The sequence below is a fragment of the Mustela lutreola genome, chromosome 11 (assembly GCF_030435805.1).
Source record: "Mustela lutreola isolate mMusLut2 chromosome 11, mMusLut2.pri, whole genome shotgun sequence".
Classification (NCBI taxonomy): Eukaryota; Metazoa; Chordata; class Mammalia; order Carnivora; family Mustelidae; genus Mustela; species Mustela lutreola.
In genome coordinates, this window is record NC_081300.1 from 83,466,789 (window position 1) to 83,483,870 (window position 17,082).

At 47.2% G+C, this 17,082-nt stretch overlaps 1 protein-coding gene and 1 pseudogene across 4 annotated transcripts in view; both read right to left on the reverse strand.

Annotated features, from left to right (window-relative positions):
• The window catches only part of ACACB (acetyl-CoA carboxylase beta), a 123,839-nt gene that overhangs the window by 7,093 nt on the left and 99,664 nt on the right, over positions 1–17,082 (reverse strand). For all 4 annotated transcript variants that reach the window (XM_059140603.1, XM_059140604.1, XM_059140605.1 and 1 more), the window contains 11 exons: positions 13,897–14,019; positions 13,512–13,781; positions 11,617–11,714; positions 10,470–10,590; positions 7,237–7,347; positions 6,070–6,213; positions 5,282–5,402; positions 3,742–3,838; positions 1,845–1,941; positions 1,171–1,306; positions 217–394 (listed from right to left, as the gene is read on the reverse strand). In XM_059140603.1, the coding sequence (XP_058996586.1) occupies positions 217–394; positions 1,171–1,306; positions 1,845–1,941; positions 3,742–3,838; positions 5,282–5,402; positions 6,070–6,213; positions 7,237–7,347; positions 10,470–10,590; positions 11,617–11,714; positions 13,512–13,781; positions 13,897–14,019 (1,496 nt within the window). The remainder of the gene's footprint in view (positions 1–216; positions 395–1,170; positions 1,307–1,844; positions 1,942–3,741; positions 3,839–5,281; positions 5,403–6,069; positions 6,214–7,236; positions 7,348–10,469; positions 10,591–11,616; positions 11,715–13,511; positions 13,782–13,896; positions 14,020–17,082) is intronic.
• LOC131811790 (ATP synthase subunit d, mitochondrial-like) lies at positions 11,729–13,504 on the reverse strand (annotated as a pseudogene).

The window sequence follows — 17,082 nt, forward strand, 5'->3', positions numbered from 1 at the left end:
CTGCTCTCCCTCTCCTTTTGCTGCTCCCCCCTACTCATGCTCTCTCTCTCCATCTCTCAAATAAATAAATAAATAAACCCTTAAAAAAAAAAAAAAAAAAAGAATCTCAATGCCCTGGTAATCCCTGGCCAGCGACTCAAAGGTGACAACAGCATCTGAGGACGAGGGCTGAGAATAAGCAATCTGACTCAGCCAGATTGAGGGAGACACACCCACCTGCTTTCCTTGTCTGCGTACAATTCTATGCACAGGGGGTTGATGGAGGAGTCCATGACCACCCAGGAGCCTCCCCGGAGCTCTGCGTTGGGTGGGATATAGGACAGGATGGGCTGTTTATACTGCCTGAGGCTGTCCACGATGTAGGCTCCGAACTTTAGCATCTGGTCGTACATGTCTGCCAAGCAAAGCAGTCACCTGGTGAGGAGGCCTCCAGCCCTAGCACCTATCCACGTGCCAAGCCCGTAGCCCTCATCATCCTGGGGATCCCAAGAAAGTGTGATCAGCCAAGATGCTTGGAGGCACCACGGAAAGATCTCTGGGCTGGGAGTCAGGAGCGGGCCCAGGTACAGAGGACACCCTGACCACACATGTGACCTTGGACATGTCACTCTCCCTGCCTGGGCCTCAGTGTCCCCATCTGTAAATAGGAGGCATAGGGCCATCCCAAAGATTCCTTCCAGCTCTGACTCTGGGATGCCCTCACCAATGCCTGGCCCCCTGCCCAGCAATAACAGGTCCTTGCCTCCTGCCCACACATAGCGTGGCCCTTATTTTCCACCAAGTACCAGGCACCTTACGTGGTTACAGTGCACAGTACAATCAACCATCGTCACACCGAGAGCTGACACCATATGCCAGTGATCAACTCATCAAATAGCCCCCTCGGGCCTCTCGGGTTGGTCTTAGCCTCTTCACAGGAGGAAAATTACCAGAGCTGCCCTCCTGGCCCTGCCCCTCACAGTGTGACCTCCGGAAAGTCACACGGGGAACCCTCATGTCCTCATCTGTAAAATGAGAAGATGTGACCTGAACTGGTCCCGTCCTCAGGACCTCAGCTAAGAGGATGACGAAGCCATACAGAGGAGAACCATAGCACTACATTGACGGGGCCTCCCTCTCCTAGGTGCTGACTCCGCTGCTTTGGGACACCCAGAGGAGAGACAGCTGTACCTTTCATGCCACCGGAGAACCCCCTCCAGTTGGCAAAGATTATCAGGGGCAACTTCTCTCGGTTAAAATCCTTGATGGCCTGGGCTGTCTTGTAGGCCGAGTCTGGGAGCCACACCTGGCCCACCTGCTGGATTATCTGAAACACGGAGTGGCCTGGATCAGACTCCTCTCTGTGAGAGTGGCAAGGGGACACGGGGACAGTCATCTGAGCCCCACCCTAGAGGGCAGGCAATCTGGTCTGTGTTGGCACCTGCCTCAGAACCAGGGCTCACAGGGAGGGCCCAAAGCTAGTCTGTGAGGGGCTGTGCTTGCCTCCATGGGCTATAGGTTCCTTTTGGCTCATTTCAGGCTCAAAGGGTAGCTAGTCCCGACTACACTGAGTCCTAGGTCCCGGCCCCTGCCTTCTGAGCTCCTCCTAGCATGTGCCGCGGCCCACCCTAGAAACAGTGACAAGGATGGAGGCAGAAGGCAGGGAGGATTCCCAGGGACCTGTCACCCTCTAAAGAAGAAGAAACACCATGTGGGGCATTTATGCATCCCTCAGAAACCGTGCTGGAGAAATGGGACCCCAGGGCCAAGGACTCACCCCAGGCTCCAGCATGTGACCACCCAGGACCCGCTCTTTGTTGGTGAAGCCAGCAGGAACAGCAGTCCCAAGTTCCCAGACCCCTCACCTTCGCCTCCGAATCCAGGTTGGCAGGGTCCGCAGGAATCACCACCTCCACAGTCCGCGTCTCCACGGCGATCACTCCAACAGGGATACCCCCCAGCCTGCGTGGGTCAGCCAGGCTGGGTCAGCCAGGCCACACCCCCCGTGGACTCAGGGTACATGGGTCCTCTAGGCCTTGGGGGACATCCTATAGGCATCCTGGGTATACGGTGCTCATGGTGGGGAGGGGGGCAGGCAGAAGACAGCACTCTTTTCACTCGAGTGGGGCATTCTCTTGGAAGCACTTCTTTGGAAGTTTCCAAAGCAGTTAGAGCCTCCTAACAAGCTGGTGGGCTGGAAAGGGGCTGTTGGCGCCCCTCTTGGGGGCACCAGTCGTGGTGGTGACAGGGATGGCCAGGCCACTGCAGGGACAGGAGCAGTGCTGTCCACTAGAACTTTCTGCGATGTTGGCACGTTCTGAGTCTTGTGCCATCCAGGACAGCAGCTGAGAGGAGCTACTTCCTGAGCACTTGAGGCATGGCGAGTGCAACAGAGGAAGGGGGTTCTCTTTCAACTCAACTAGGTTTACACGGTCACCCGTAGCCAGCAGCTACCACGCGAGACAGGGTGGGTCTAGGCACAGACCCATTTGGAAGAGTCGAGGGATGCCGAACCTGCAAGAGCTTCTGCTCAGGGGGGATTCTGTGACATCAGTAACCGTCACTGCAAGCTCCCAGCCGGCCCTGTGCCGGGTGCGACCCTGGGTTACTCTTGTTTATGCTCTCAGGGACCGTGGGGAGGGCAAGTCTTTCAAAAAAGGAAGGATCTCCAGGCGGAAGGGGGAAAAGATCTCATTTGCGGTTTTAAAAAAGTGTTTTTAAAATAAAAACACTTATGGAAAAGTGACCAGCTGTAATGCCTGGCTTCATGGTTAGTATTTTAATACGTATTTATTGCCTGGAGAGAAACAACAGCAACAATAAAGACAGTACTGGCAGCCCCTACCACTTACGGAGCATTTGTGATTGATTTTTTTTTTTTATTAAGTAGGTTCCACGCCTGGCATGGAGCCCAACGTGGGCCTTGAACTTGCGACCCCGAGATCGAGACCTGAGTGGAGATCAAGAGCTGGCTGCTTCACTGACTGAGCCTCCCAGGCGCCCGCATTTATGATGTTATAAGTGCTTAACATTCATCATCAAAACAGTCCTCCCTTGTGGTTTAGTAGGATTATCAACCCCACTCTGCAGAGGAGGACGTGGAGGCCCAGAGAGGGTGAATGACACAGCCGGGCTTGGCCTCAGGTCAGACTCCGGAGTTGGAACCCGTAGCAACGACATCGTGCCAGGAATCTGAACAATAATTATAAGGACACTGCTTTGGGCTCTGTGTAGGAAGGATCTTGCTGGGAGCGGGATATATCTGAAAAGAGGAGGACTACACTGCTGAGGAGTGAGATGCTCAGCTCTGGGAGCATTCAAGCATTTAAGCCATCCACCAGCTGTGTGTAGACGAGGGGGTTTCTGACCCTGGCCCTTCTGAAAGGAAATTCCTAGTTTGGAGTGTGTGTGCTGTTTTCTGGCGGGAGCACCCAGAGCTGTCTTCTAATTCCCCGAGGGGCCCATGGCCCCTGTGGCTATGGATCCCTGCCCCAGGGACAGACACTAGGGGCCAGGGTGCTGGCCGCCAGCAACAAGCTAGCTGAGAGGTCTGCTAAGGCCCCAGAAAAATCCAGACTTTATGAAGAAGTTCATCATCCAGAAAACAATCCCCCAGGTTGGTTTTTCTTTCAGAAAATCCTGATGCCAAAGCAAAATGCTCTTGGGGGTCACCTGAGAGGAAAGGGCCTCTGGTCTAGTGCCTGGGGGTCCCAATGTCTGGGGAGGCTAGCTGAGTGCAGCCTGCCCCGTCTTCAAGGTTACCTTGCTCGTCCTGTTACCACAGTCTGGGCCCAAGGTGCCATGATTTCCTTGAAACTGCCATGGTCGAAGAATCCACTCTGCCAGGATCCCTTCAGAGCTGCAGACAGGAGGACAGAAGCCCAGGCCAAGGGGTGGGGTTGATGAGGGTCCTTAGGGTCTGCCTGGTGGGCCAGATAACCTGGCATTGACGGCCCAAACACCTGCTTCTCCAGAAAACCATACAGATCCCAATCCCGTTAAAAAACAAAACAAAACAACAACCAAAAAATCCCCCCAAAAAACAGGGCTGCAGAAAATACTCCAAGGCAGGAATTCAGCAGCTCCTGTCAATGCCAAACACATGGAGATCCTAATCCTAAGGATCAGCCAAGACGCAAATAGAGTTGATGGGACACCTTCAAAAGGTGGGATTTGGGAAAGGGACCACGTGCCCCGAAAACCTCATATGCTGGCTGCAGCCTCACAACATTTAACATGGAGGCGGGGCGCATCGTCAACTTCTAAAAGGAAGCGATAATGAGACAGAGAGAGAGATGGAGAGAGACAGAGAAGAGAAGAGGAGGGAGGAGGGAGGATACGATGACGTCTGCTGCCGCCATCCCTGGACAGGGAGCAGTGCTGGGTCCATCACGGGGTTCGGAGCCAGGTAACAGGAGGGCCAAAGCTGCCAGGGAGGAAAGCTGGGGGCCCGAACCCCAAGCAGCCTGGCCCCAGAGTCTGCTTGGGGGCTGGCCTGACCAGACGGAGAAAACGATCAGAAACAAGTTGGATATTTTATAATCAACTTAAAGCCACACCCCTCGGTGCTCACAGGTGAGAAAACACAAGAGAAACCCGAGAGGTGCACGCAAGCCGAGGGGCGCCCTGCGCCTCTGTGCCCCATGCTGCCCCCCCGGGGGGGCGCCCTCCTGCGCCACACAGCTGGACAGCCACTTTCTAAAGGTGGCAGCATCTGAAATTCTAGACTGGGGGATTAGGGGGATGGGGGTAGCTCAGCTTTCCTGCTCTGTTCTGGATGCTCAGAATGTAACCATACACCTCCCAGAGACAAACCGGCCCCTCTCAGGGGGAGGGAGGGACGGAGAGAATGTGTGTGCACGCACATCTCTACGTGTATGAGTGTGCAGAAGAGGCTGGGTCGTCTGTCCTGGGTGAACCCCTGGAGGGCTACATCTGTAAGGTGGAGCCAAACAGAGAGACGGAAAGAAAGACGGAGAGAGGGGGTAGTCATCTCTGGGGACACTGATGTCTGCATTTTCCACCTCTGTAACCACGGGACAGTTTCGGGAGGGAGACCATGACCTGCGTCACGCTTCCCCTCCATGGACCAGCCCCAGAAACCAGAGGCTGCTTCTTGGTTAACAGCTCAGGAGAAGCATAGAGGAGAAAATCCCCATCCCTCCACGCCCTCTACATTTGATCTCGGGTGTACCCCTCTGGGACACGGGGCTAAGGATCCATGCTTCTGAGTGTTCCTTTGTCCCACGTGCAGAAAAGAAACCCAAGAGCCAGGCCCCAGGCAAAGAGCTTTAGAACTTACTCGGGTGAGGCTTTCCTGCAAGCAGCCACCGGGGGTCATACGGAGCCTTGGTCGGGTAGTACCCAACTTCTCGGTCAATGGGGTCCGTGGGTGTGATGATGGGGACTGGGCTGTGATTATCCTATAAAAGAAAACCAACTCAGTCTCCTTGTGCTCCCCAGTAATGCCTGCGATCTGCTTCTCCCCTCTGACCATGATCACGTCTGGTTAGGCAGGACAGCCCAGTCCGGACAAGCCAGTCATCACCAGTTTGAGTAGCATTTGGTGCCGGGCTCTCCACATCCCTGCTCTGAATCATTGGGGCAATACCCCAGGGTAGGTACTCCTGTGATTCTCATTTCACAGATGAGGAAACAAGACGCTTGGAAAGAGTAAGAGACTGGCCCAAGGTCTTGCTGCTAGGGAGGAGGAAGCCAGGAATCAAATCCAGCCTGGCTGCAAAGCTCCAGAATTCTTTATTGGTCAGAGTTACCCCTTTCCAAAGCCACCCTTACAAAGGTATGAGCACATCAGGCTCTGTGCTCAATGGGAGCCTGCTTCTTCCTCTCCCTCTGCCTGCCATTTCCTCTGTGCTCTCTCTGTCAAATAAATAAATAAATCTTTAAAAAAAGAAAGAAAAAAAAAAGAGCAAAGAACAGTGAGTACAGAGCTGGGAGGAGAGGAAGGAGTAAAGAAAAAGAACCGCAGCCGCATGGCAGAGCTCCTTGTTCCCCGAACTCCCACGCTACCCAGCTGGGGGAGCTGATTCCAGAGTCTCCAGATACAACGCTGCAGAGGGTGTACTGCACCTTTGGCATATAGGATAGCCACTCCAGGATGGTGTACACGCCCTCGAAGTCGTCCGGCACAGTGGTGTGGGAGACGCCGTTGTAATGCATGATCTGCACGCCGCCCAGCTGGTTGTTGGAGGTGTACACCTCTCGGCCCAGGACCTGCTTCAACAGGGTGCACTTAGCAAGCCCGGCCCGTACCCCACCCCCTCCAGGCTCGGGCCTCTTCCATCTGTTTGGAAATCAACTCCCTCCAGGATCCTCAACCTGCACGTGGCAGTGACCTGGGAGCTCTCAAAAATCCTGCCACCCGGGCTGCACCCAGAACCACTGCAGCAGAATCTTCGGGGTTGGGAGGCAGCATCAGTATTTTCCTTTGGTTTCTAGGTAATTCCAACATGCAACCCAATTTGAGAACAAGTGAGCCCACTGATGACTTGGGTCTTCTCACAAATCGAAACCCTACTCCACGTTTCTGATTCGGCATGTCGGCACTGAGGCCCGAAAATCTGCTTTCCTAATGGGCTCCCAGCGGGGAGCTGCTGCTGTGGCAGGTCTGGGAACCAGACTTTGAGAACTTCAGTGGGATTCTATCAGACATTATGTTACAAAGGCTTTACAGCCACTTGGGGTATGTTTTAATACAGTGAGAACAGCAGAATACCAAACTCCACATTCACCAGGAGTCAGGCAGACAGAAGACAAGAAGGAAAGACACTAAAATTTTAATAGGAGCAAAATTACTTTTGGAGGGGCAGAGTGTCTCTTTCCAGTTTTCTATAATATGTAATGCCACATTAATAATTTTTAAATATTTAAATGGCAGTACACAAGACAGTTCTACCACAAGAGCCTAGTATTTCTTTTTTTAAATTTTTTTTTTTGGCTCATGGCGCCCTGGTGGCTCAGTGGGTTAAGTGTTTGCCTTTGGCTCAGAACATGATCTCAGGGCTCCCTCTCTCTCAAACAAATAAAATCTTTAAAAAACAAAATAAAGTGAAACAAGTTTTTTTTTGGCTCAGGAGAGACCAAGACAAGTGCAAACTGGAAAAAGAGTTATACATCAGTAGGAAGGACACTGGTTTCATGCTGAGAAAAAGCCTCCATCAGGAGACAGTGGAAAGGTTACAAGTGAGTCCCCGTCCTCCACAGCCACCACCCCCTGTTCCTGCCCCACCCACTCACCTTGTTTAGCGCACTGGCTCCCGTCAGGATGATGTGAGAGTTTTCCACCTGGATGACTCGCTGGCCCAGCCTCACCAAGTAGGCCCCAATCCCCACAGCTCGGCAGGTCACCTGTGGAGACGGAGATGGGGCCCTGCTAAATTCCCAAGGCAGGCATGCCCCACTCCCCATGGTGGGGGTCGGGAGAGGACAGGCCAGGAACCCACCAGGCACACATGGAAGCTACAGCTTGGCCACCTGGTCACCTGACTGGTGACCAAACAGCATGGGCACAAGCCAGTTCTTCAGGCTCACCTGACCCTGGCTTCCGGAAAGAATATGGTTAACAAAGAAGAGTGTGGTGAGGCCAGATAGCAGACATGGAATGTTCTGGTTCTTGCTTCATCCAAGGCCTAGCTCTTATACATAGCTCTTCTGAGCCAGTGTAGTCTCTCACACAACCAAAGGATGCCTAGGAGCCAGGGCGAAACTGGTGAAATCGGAGTGAGGTCTATACCAAGGTAAGGGCGCTGAGCCAATGTCAATGTCTTGGTCTTGGTAATGTACTGTGGTTACGTAGGATACGTAACATATGGGGGACGCTAAATGAGGGGGACAGGGGAACCTCTCTGTACTGCCTTGTAACATCTAGAGAGTTGCAGACTATTTCAAAATTATATATATATATATATATATATATATAATTACATAATTATGAAAATATATATATTACATAATTAAGAAAAATACAATTATGATACATATATGATATATATAATTATATATATTATATAGGATACATATAGTTATTATATATTATATATAATATATATTATTATATTTTTATAATATTATATATTTATAAATATATATACTAAAATATATTATATAATTATTATATAATATAATTATATATTATTATATTTTAATTATTATATTATATAATTATATTATATGTATTATTATGATTTTATATATTATATATAATTATAATATATATTATATACTGTGATACATATGTATCATATATAATAGTAAAGTATTTCAAAATTATATATACATATCATAAATAATTATATATGATAGAGATAAAACATCTATTTTAGAATATAGAAAAATATACATATCTTTATAGATTTTGGAATATATAATATGTAAGTTATTTATATATTTATATATATATAATATAAACAATATATAAATATATATATCCAAAGGTATATATTTTTTATTTTGAATATATATTTTTATTTTGAAATACATATAAGGTATCTAGAAAACAAGCCTAAGGAAGACACCCATGGCCAGCATTTTCCACCATGGAAATTGAAGATCCAAAATGGAATGTAAAGATAAGGTCTTGAATGACAGTGTACCATGAAAGAGTAGTACTATTACTAGGAAGAGCAAATATTTCTGGAAAGGCTAAGGGAGGGAAAGGGGAGATATTCATTTTGTGCCAATCAAAATCAGATAAAAATTCTCCTAAATACTCAGTACCTTTTTTTAAAATTTAAATTCTAGTTAGTTAACCTACAGTGAAATACTGGTTTCGGGAGTAGAATTCAGGGATTCATCACTTACCGACAACGCCCACTGCTCATCCCCCAGCTGGCCCATCCCCCACCCACCTCCTTCCATCAACCCTGAGTTTGTTCTCTATCATTAAGAGTCTCTTATGGTTTGTTTCCTCTCCCCCCGTTTTTCCCCTTTCCATATGTTCATCCGTTTTCTTTCTTAAATTATAGATGATTGAGATCATATGGTAATTGTCTTTCTCTGACTTATTTCACTTAGCATAATACACTCTAGTTCCACCCATGCATTTGCAAATGGCAAGATTTCCTTCTTTTGGACAGCTGAGCAATAATCCATTGTATAAATACACCACCTCTTCTTTATCCACTCATCAGGCAGTGGATACTGGGGCTCTTTCCACAGTTTGGCTATTGTAGACATTGCTGCTATAAACATTGGGATGCATGTGCCCCTTCAAATCTGTATTTTTGTCTCCTTTGGGTAAATATCTAGTAGTGTGATTGCTGGGTCATAGGGTAGCTAAGCCTCCAAACTGTTCTCCAGAGTGGCTGCACCAGCTTACATTCCCACCAACAGCATAAGAGGGTTCCCCTTTCTCCACATCCTCACCAACACCTGATGTTTCTTGTGCTGTTAATTTTAGCCATTCTGACAGGTGTGAGGTGGTATTTCATCGTGGTTTTGATTTGTATTTCCCTGACGGTGAGTGATGTTGAGCATCTTTTCACGTGTCTGTTGGCCATCTGAATGTCTTCTTTGGAAAAGTATCTATTCATGTCTCTTGCCCATTTCTTAACTGGATTATTTGGGTTTTGGGTGTTGAATTTGATAAGATTGGACCATGATTCAAACACATCAACTCTAAAAAGATACATTTCCTATAATTGTTAAAACTGATTATGAATCATGTTTCAAGGATATTAAAGACTTGCCATGGATGGTTATGGGTGTAAAAATAGCACTGGGATTCTGTAAAAAAGTGGTGTATCTGGGGGTCTTTATCTAGCAAAGATCCACCCTGGGCCATCCAGAGGTGGTAAAACAGGACAAGGGGCTTGCTTTAAAATACCCACAAACATGGGATGCCTGGGTGGTGCAGTTGTGAGGCATGTGCCCTCGGCTCAGGTCGTGATCCCAGGATCCTGGGATCGAGCCCCTCATGAGGCTCCCTGCTTGGCGGGAAGCCTCCTTCTCCTTCTCCCTCTCCCCCTGCTTGTGTTCCCTCTCTTGCCATGTCTCTGTCAAATAAATAATGAAAATCTTTTAAAAAATAAAATAAAATAAAATATGCACAAACAGGGGCACCTGGGTAGTGCTGTCAGTTAGGCATCCAACTCTCGGTTTCCACTCAGGTCATGACCTCAGGGTCATGAGATAGAGCCCCATGTCAGGGTTGGCATTCAGCACAGAGTCAGTTTGAGTTTCTCTCTCCTTCTCCCTCTGCCCCTACCCCCCTGCTCTCTCTCTCTCTCCCCTCTTCTCTAAAATAAATTAATGAATCTTAAATATATATATATACACATATATACACATACATATATGTATAAAGACATATATATGTATGTATGTATGTGTATGTATATATATATATGGCTACATGTTGCTAATCACCGGAGCTGTGTGATGAGCACACAAGGCTCTTTTCTTCTGAGACTGCTTTAGAGATTCCATGAGACAAAGTGAAAAAGGAAAAGGAAATAAAATAGGAAACTCACCAAGCTGATGGTGACTATCTCTTCATAAGCCAGGGAAGACTCCCCCGCAATCATGCCAGAGCCCCTGAGATTCTCTACGCCCACACCACTGTCCTTCCCGATGATATCCGTGATGACATACCTTCATGAACAAAACATGGGTTCAAGATTGAGCTCTAGCCCAGGGAAGTTCAAGGATGACATATTTCCCCAGAACCCAGGGCAGGGGGGATGAGCAAGGGGAGGGAACAGAAGGTGGTAAAGCAGCCAGAGGTGAAATGAAAGCAGGGGTCTAAGACCCTCATAATTGGCCCAGAAGTTCCTAGAAGGGCAAGTGCAGCATCTATAATTATCACCCTTCCTACCAAAGATGTCTGCCTATTTGGAGGCTGTCCTAATGAAAGGTCATCCTCACCCTACATACCTCCACAAACAATCTAGAATAAAGTGTGGTCTACAGAGTGACGAGGAAAGGCGCTTAGTTCACAATCAATCAGTCAAGATTCTATCGCCTAGAAGTGAAACACTGTACGGCCTAACCCGTGTTACAGATTCACAAGACACTGCTGCAGTCAAAACTTCTGACAAGGTCTGCAGTAAAGATGCTTGTTAGATCCCATTTAAACCAGGGTTTCTCAATGTACTTGGTTCTTCACCATCCCCCACAACGTATCACCAACTAACGTTCCAGAAAACCTAGCCTGGGAAATTATGACTTTGTCAACTTCATTGGGAAAAAAACAAAAACAAAAACAAAACCCCACAACATTCCCTAGAAAAGACAGCTGGCAACCTTGGACCTCCTCACAGAGCAGACCCCTTCCCTGCCTACACCTTTCCAGCTAGATTAGCTAGGCTAATTTGGTCATAGATGTAACCTTGCAGCTCTAGGGACATCACGGGAATCCAAGCTAATTCTTTCCTGTGTGAGGTACTATATTTGTGAAAGCCACGACTCACTCTGGATGGCAAGGATGGGCTCACCCTGAAGAAAGTCCCACATGTCTTAGTCCCCAGTGTCCGGAAGGCCCGGGGATCCCACTGTACAAACACCATCATCCCGTATGAAAACATCACCCACAAGCCCAGAGGCAAAGAGAGGGACTGCCCGTCAGTAGCTGAAATCAACCACAGGCAAAAGGAAGGAGCTACGTGATAACTTACTGACCTGGATTCTCCGTCTTCCTCGATGTGTTTACAGTGGACAGAATTCAGGGAGCTGACTGTGGTGTAGTCTTGGGGGGTCAGGTACAAGTACTTAAATCCCTTAAAGAAATATACATCAGTGAGGCTATGAATCCAGTTCCCTGCACTAGACAGCTACTGGTTTGCTTGTTTTTTTTTTCACCGTATCCATTATTTTTAATGTCCAGCGTTTATAATACGAGGGCCAGAGCTCTCTCCCCACCTCAAGTTTATAAGTTTTCGATTGGCTTGTGAGGCCAATAGGGATACTTCTTCTTGTCTAATTTGGTTTCTGGGAAGGCTTCATTCAGGTCCTCAATGGTCATCTGATCAAATGGAATTATGTTCCTTAGCTTCTCCAGCTCTTTTTCGTATTCCACAATCCTGGCCTTTGAGAGAGACAAAAACTCAGCACAACTTTTCACATCTTCTTTTTCTTCAGTGTCCACCTGAACAGTGTATTTATATCCTCTGGCACAGGAATCTTCAGGGCATTGAACTTCTTCTCAAAGTCATCTACCAAGCCAGCCTTCGCCACATTGGCCTTGTAGTAAGCCCAGTTGATAGCAGGGGGTTTCTCAGGGAGAGTAGCCAACTTGGAGGTAAGTGTCTCATTCCAAGATTTCAGGGAGTTAGCAATGGCATTCTGGTTTCAGGGTATGTTCTCCCCAAAAGCTACCCAGTCAATGGTTTTTAGAGCAAGTTTTCACCCAGCCACCTTGAGATCCTTCACTGACCCCGGCTGCCCAGAGTCCACAGCAGCAAGGAATGGAGACTGCTGTTTGTTTTTTAAAAATGATAACATTGTAAGGGCTGATGTTAATAAGGAGTTAACCATGTGTTAACAGCACCACTGGCATATCTGATGTTAATTCCATATCAATAACAGCTACAGACTGAAGGTCTGATCAGTGCCAAGCACTTTCTACTCATCTTTACCCATTTCTCCTGCTCTGAATCAGCTCCTTTTCCTCCAAATCACCTCTTCATCCCTGCTCCCCCAAGGTGTCTGTTCTGACTTTTTCTCCTTATTGATAGCTCCCTCCATGAAATTTTATCATATAGTTTATGTACCACGTGTATATGCATTATGTATACACATGCATATACACGTGTGTGTACATATGTATATATGCTTTTTACATGAAAAAAATAATTTTTGGGGCGCCTGGGTGGCTCAGTGGGTTAAGCTTCTGCCTTCGGCTAGGGTTGTGATCCCGGGGTCCTGGAATCGAGCCCAGCATCGGGCTCTCTGCTCAGTAGGGATCCTGCTTCCCCCTCTCTCTCTCTCTGCCTGGCTCTCTGCCTACTTGTGATCTCTCTCTCTCTCTCTCAAATAAATAAATAAATTCATCTTAAAAAAAAAAAAAGAAGAAGAATTTTTGCCCCCCTTTGGAGGAAGCAATGCCACCGCCTGGAGGAAGCCTACTCTGGCTGCAGAAAAGACCTGTCCCCTGTATTTCCACATCACAAAATGGGATCTTTTTGCTCATTCGACTTGCATTTTATTTTGGCTAGTATCTCTCCATTTTCTGGATGATTTCTGAGAATCCCCTGCTGCCAGAAACCAAGTCTTACCTTTGCCTCCCTACTGTACGCCACATTCAGGGGACGCTCAGGCTACATTAGCTCTGTGTTTATCAACTTCTCATTATTATTCCCCTCAGGTGCCTTTCCAGACACTTTTTTCCTGATTGTCACTCCCGTCCGAGAAATTTTTAGACCGATCTACCATAGGTCTTTTCTGTGCTGTACATGTGTATCTGTGCTTTATGTGCAAAGCGCACCAAGATTCTTCCCGCCCAGGTCCCCCACCCCAGTGGGCACTATCACCCCCACTGTGGGGCATCACATCACCATGCTGGTTTGGAGACGTACTTTGTTGGGGTCTCCTGGGTCCACCCAAGCCACCTGGAATATATGCTTGATCTCCTCTGCGAGGCCGATACCGGCCCCACTGTTGGCTGCGAGGTAGATTCTGGGGATGCCCTCTGCCCGGGCCATCTCCGATGCCCGCAGGTACAGGAGGTCTTCTCCCATGCCAAAGGACCCAATTCGGAACGTGATGTCATTGCTGATGACGATCACGTCCCGCCCTTCCGGATACTCCGGAGTCTTGAACCTCATTTTGAAGGCCACCATGCCCACCTGCCAAGGAGATGAATGCACAAGGAAACATGGTTTGTTTTCTTTGGGAGTGGGGGGCAGGGTGTTTTTTGAAAGGGTGAGTCTAGCCAGGGGTCACGCTCCACGGAGTTCCTACCTCATTTCCCCCAGGAAGGCGGTTCATCTCCACTAGCTGGCCCTGGGGATCTAGCACGAGTTCAGTGTATGTCAGGATGTCCTTAGGGTACTTGTCTGGGGTGCCCCACAGTTTAAAGAGAGCCTGGGGATAGGGAAAGAAAGAGAAAACACAAAGTTCTCATTAGGGAGGCACATTTTCTAGTTCTTCTTCTCTTTAAATTATGAACTATGGATGGAGGCTCCTGGGAGTGGCTGTCGGTTAAGCCTCTACCATGATCTCAGGGTCCTGGGATTGAGCCCCGCATCGAGCTCCCTGCTCAGTGGGCAGTCTGCTTCTCCCTCTGCCTGCTGCTCCCTCTGCTTATGCTCTCTTTCTCTTGCTCATTTTTATCAAATAAATCTTAAAAAAATAAATTATGAACTATTGAAAGCACACAGAAAAACATGCAGAATAAGCAACACCCATGCCCCATCTGGTGGTTTTCTCAAATCATAATTTTTTCGTGGCTGCTTATGAATTTTTTTTAAAGGGATAAGAGAAATGCAGTTGAAGTCCCTGGTGTACCCCTTCCCCAAGTGCAGATAATCATTGTCTTGAATTTAGTGTCCACTGGTCCTGTGCATGTTTTTATGCCTTTTGTTATACAGGCATAAATTTTAAACACACGGGGGTACCTGGCTGGCTCAGCTGGAAGGTGTGCAACTCTTGATCTTAGGGTTGTCATTTGAGCCCCATGTGGGATGTAGAGACACGACTTAAACTTACTTTTTTTTTTTTTTTTTACAAGATTTTGTTTATTTATTTGACAGAGAGAGAGATCACAAGTAGGCAGAGAGGCAGGCAGCAAGAGAGGAGGAAGCAGGCTCCCCACTGAGCAGAGAGCCCAATACGGGGCTTAATCCCAGGACCCTGAGATCATGACCTGAGCCAAAGGCTGAGGCTTAACCCACTTAGCCACCTAGGCCCACCTTAATTTTTAAAAATATTTTATTTATTTATTTATTTGACAGAGAGAGAGAGAGATCACAAGTAGGCATGGGGCAGGCAGAGAGAGGAGAAGCAGGCTCCCTGCTAAGTAGAGAGTCTGATGCAAGGCTCGATCCCAGGACCCTGAGATCATGACCTGAGCCCAAGGCAGAGGTCCAACCCACTGAGCCATGCAGGCACCCCTTAAACTTAATTTTTTAAAATATTTTATTTTTAAGCAATCTCTATACCCCATGTGGGTACCCACATACCCCAAGACCAAGAGTCGAATGTTCTTCCAACTGAGCAAGCCAGGCACCCCCCGACAGGGCTTACACTTTAAATAACTGTCTTGTGATGGACACACCCTTCCGTACCTTGCCCTTTCGGCTCCCCCATGTGTTTGAGAGATTTATCCACACTGAGAAATTTAACTCTATTCATTTTCTTTGCTGTTCAGTTTCCATGGTGTGAGTAGATCACAACTTACCTATTCATAACCCTTTTTAAGGAACGTTTAGGCTGCTTCCAATCCTACAGTATTAACAATAGGGCTGTAATAAGCATTCTTTTTTTTTTTTTTTTTTTTTTTTTTTTTTTTTTTTTTTAAGATTTTTAGAGAGAGAGGGAGCTAGCACGAGTGGAGGGAGGGGGAGAGGGACAAGCAGATTCCCTGCTTAGTGTGGAGCCTGACGTGGGGCTCAGTCCAGGACTCTGAGATCATGACCTGAGCTACAGTCAGACATTTGATGGTGCCCCCCAGCCACCCCTGTAATGAGATCCCGGTGGTCTCTTCTTATAAACATGGATGAGAGTCTCATCAAGGGAGTACCTAGGAGTGGGATTGCTGGGTCACAGGGTTTGTAAAGCTTCAAGTTCACTCGATATTATAAAACTGCTCTCTCAGTTTTTCAAAATGCTTTACAGTCCCAGGAAGCAAGGGTCAGAACTCCTTTTCTCCATATGCTTGCCAATACTTAGTTTTGTCAAATATTTTCACATTTATCCATCTGCTGGGTATGGGTATTGGGAAACTAAGCCGTACTTCATTGATTATTAGCAAGGTGAGAGCCTTTGAATATGTGTACTGACCATGTGAGTTTCCTTTTTGCCAATTTCCTCCCGTTTATAACTCCTGCTCATATTTTCTGTAGCTTTGTTTTTCTCTAATTGACTAGTGCTCTCTAGACAATCTAGTTGTAATCCGTTGCTAGTGATAGGCATTGGGACATATTCTCTCTGTCTGGGGCTCATCTTTCGTCTTTTGCATAAAGAACTTCAAAATTTTAATATAGTCAAGTTTATGGGTCTTTTCCAGTACAGTGGAAGCTCTTAACTGACTCTCTTGAAACTTACTTCTGTATACTAGATAAGGTAGAAATCAAGATTTGCTTTTTCCATTTAGGAGCCCTCCCTTACCTGTGGGGGAAATGCTCCAGGACACCCAGTGGAGGCCTGAAACCTCCAACAGGACTGAATCCTCTATGTACTATGGTTTGTTCATATGTACATACCCAGGATAAAGCTTAATTTATAAATAAGGCCTAGTAAAATAATACTAATAAAAACAATTATAACAATATAATAAAAGTTATGTGAACATGGTCTCTCTCTCCCTCAAAATGTCTTACTGCACTAAACCCATCCTTCATCTTGTTATGATGGGAGATGATCAAATGCCTATGTGATGATGGGGCACCTGGGGGGCTCAGCAAGTTAAAGCCTCTGCCTTTGGCTCGGGTCATGATCCCAGGGTCCTGGGATCGAGCTCTGAGTTGGGCTCTCTGCTCAGCAGGGAGTCGGGCTCTCTGCTCTGCCTCTCTGCCTACTTGTGATCTCTGTCTGTCAAATAAATAAAATCTTAAAAAAAAAAATGCCTACGTGATGAGACAAAGTGAGGGGCATGATGTAGGCAATGTGACAGAGCGTTAGGCTAACACTGACCTTCTGAGCATACGTCAGAAGGAGGATCATCTGCTTCCAGATGGCAGCTGACCACAGGTGAGTGGAATGATGGAAAGCAAAGCCATGGATAAAAGGGGCATACCGTACCTTTTAGTGAAGTTGATCCTCTTAATTCATCATCCCACCTCTGCATTCTGCCAAGGCTCCCCTTATGAGTGGATCTGATTTCAGGCTCTGTGCTATTCTTCTTTTTTTTTTTTTTTTAAGATTTTATTTATTTATTTGAGAGAGAGAGACAGCATGAGCAGGAGGGAGAGGAGGAGGAAGAGGGAG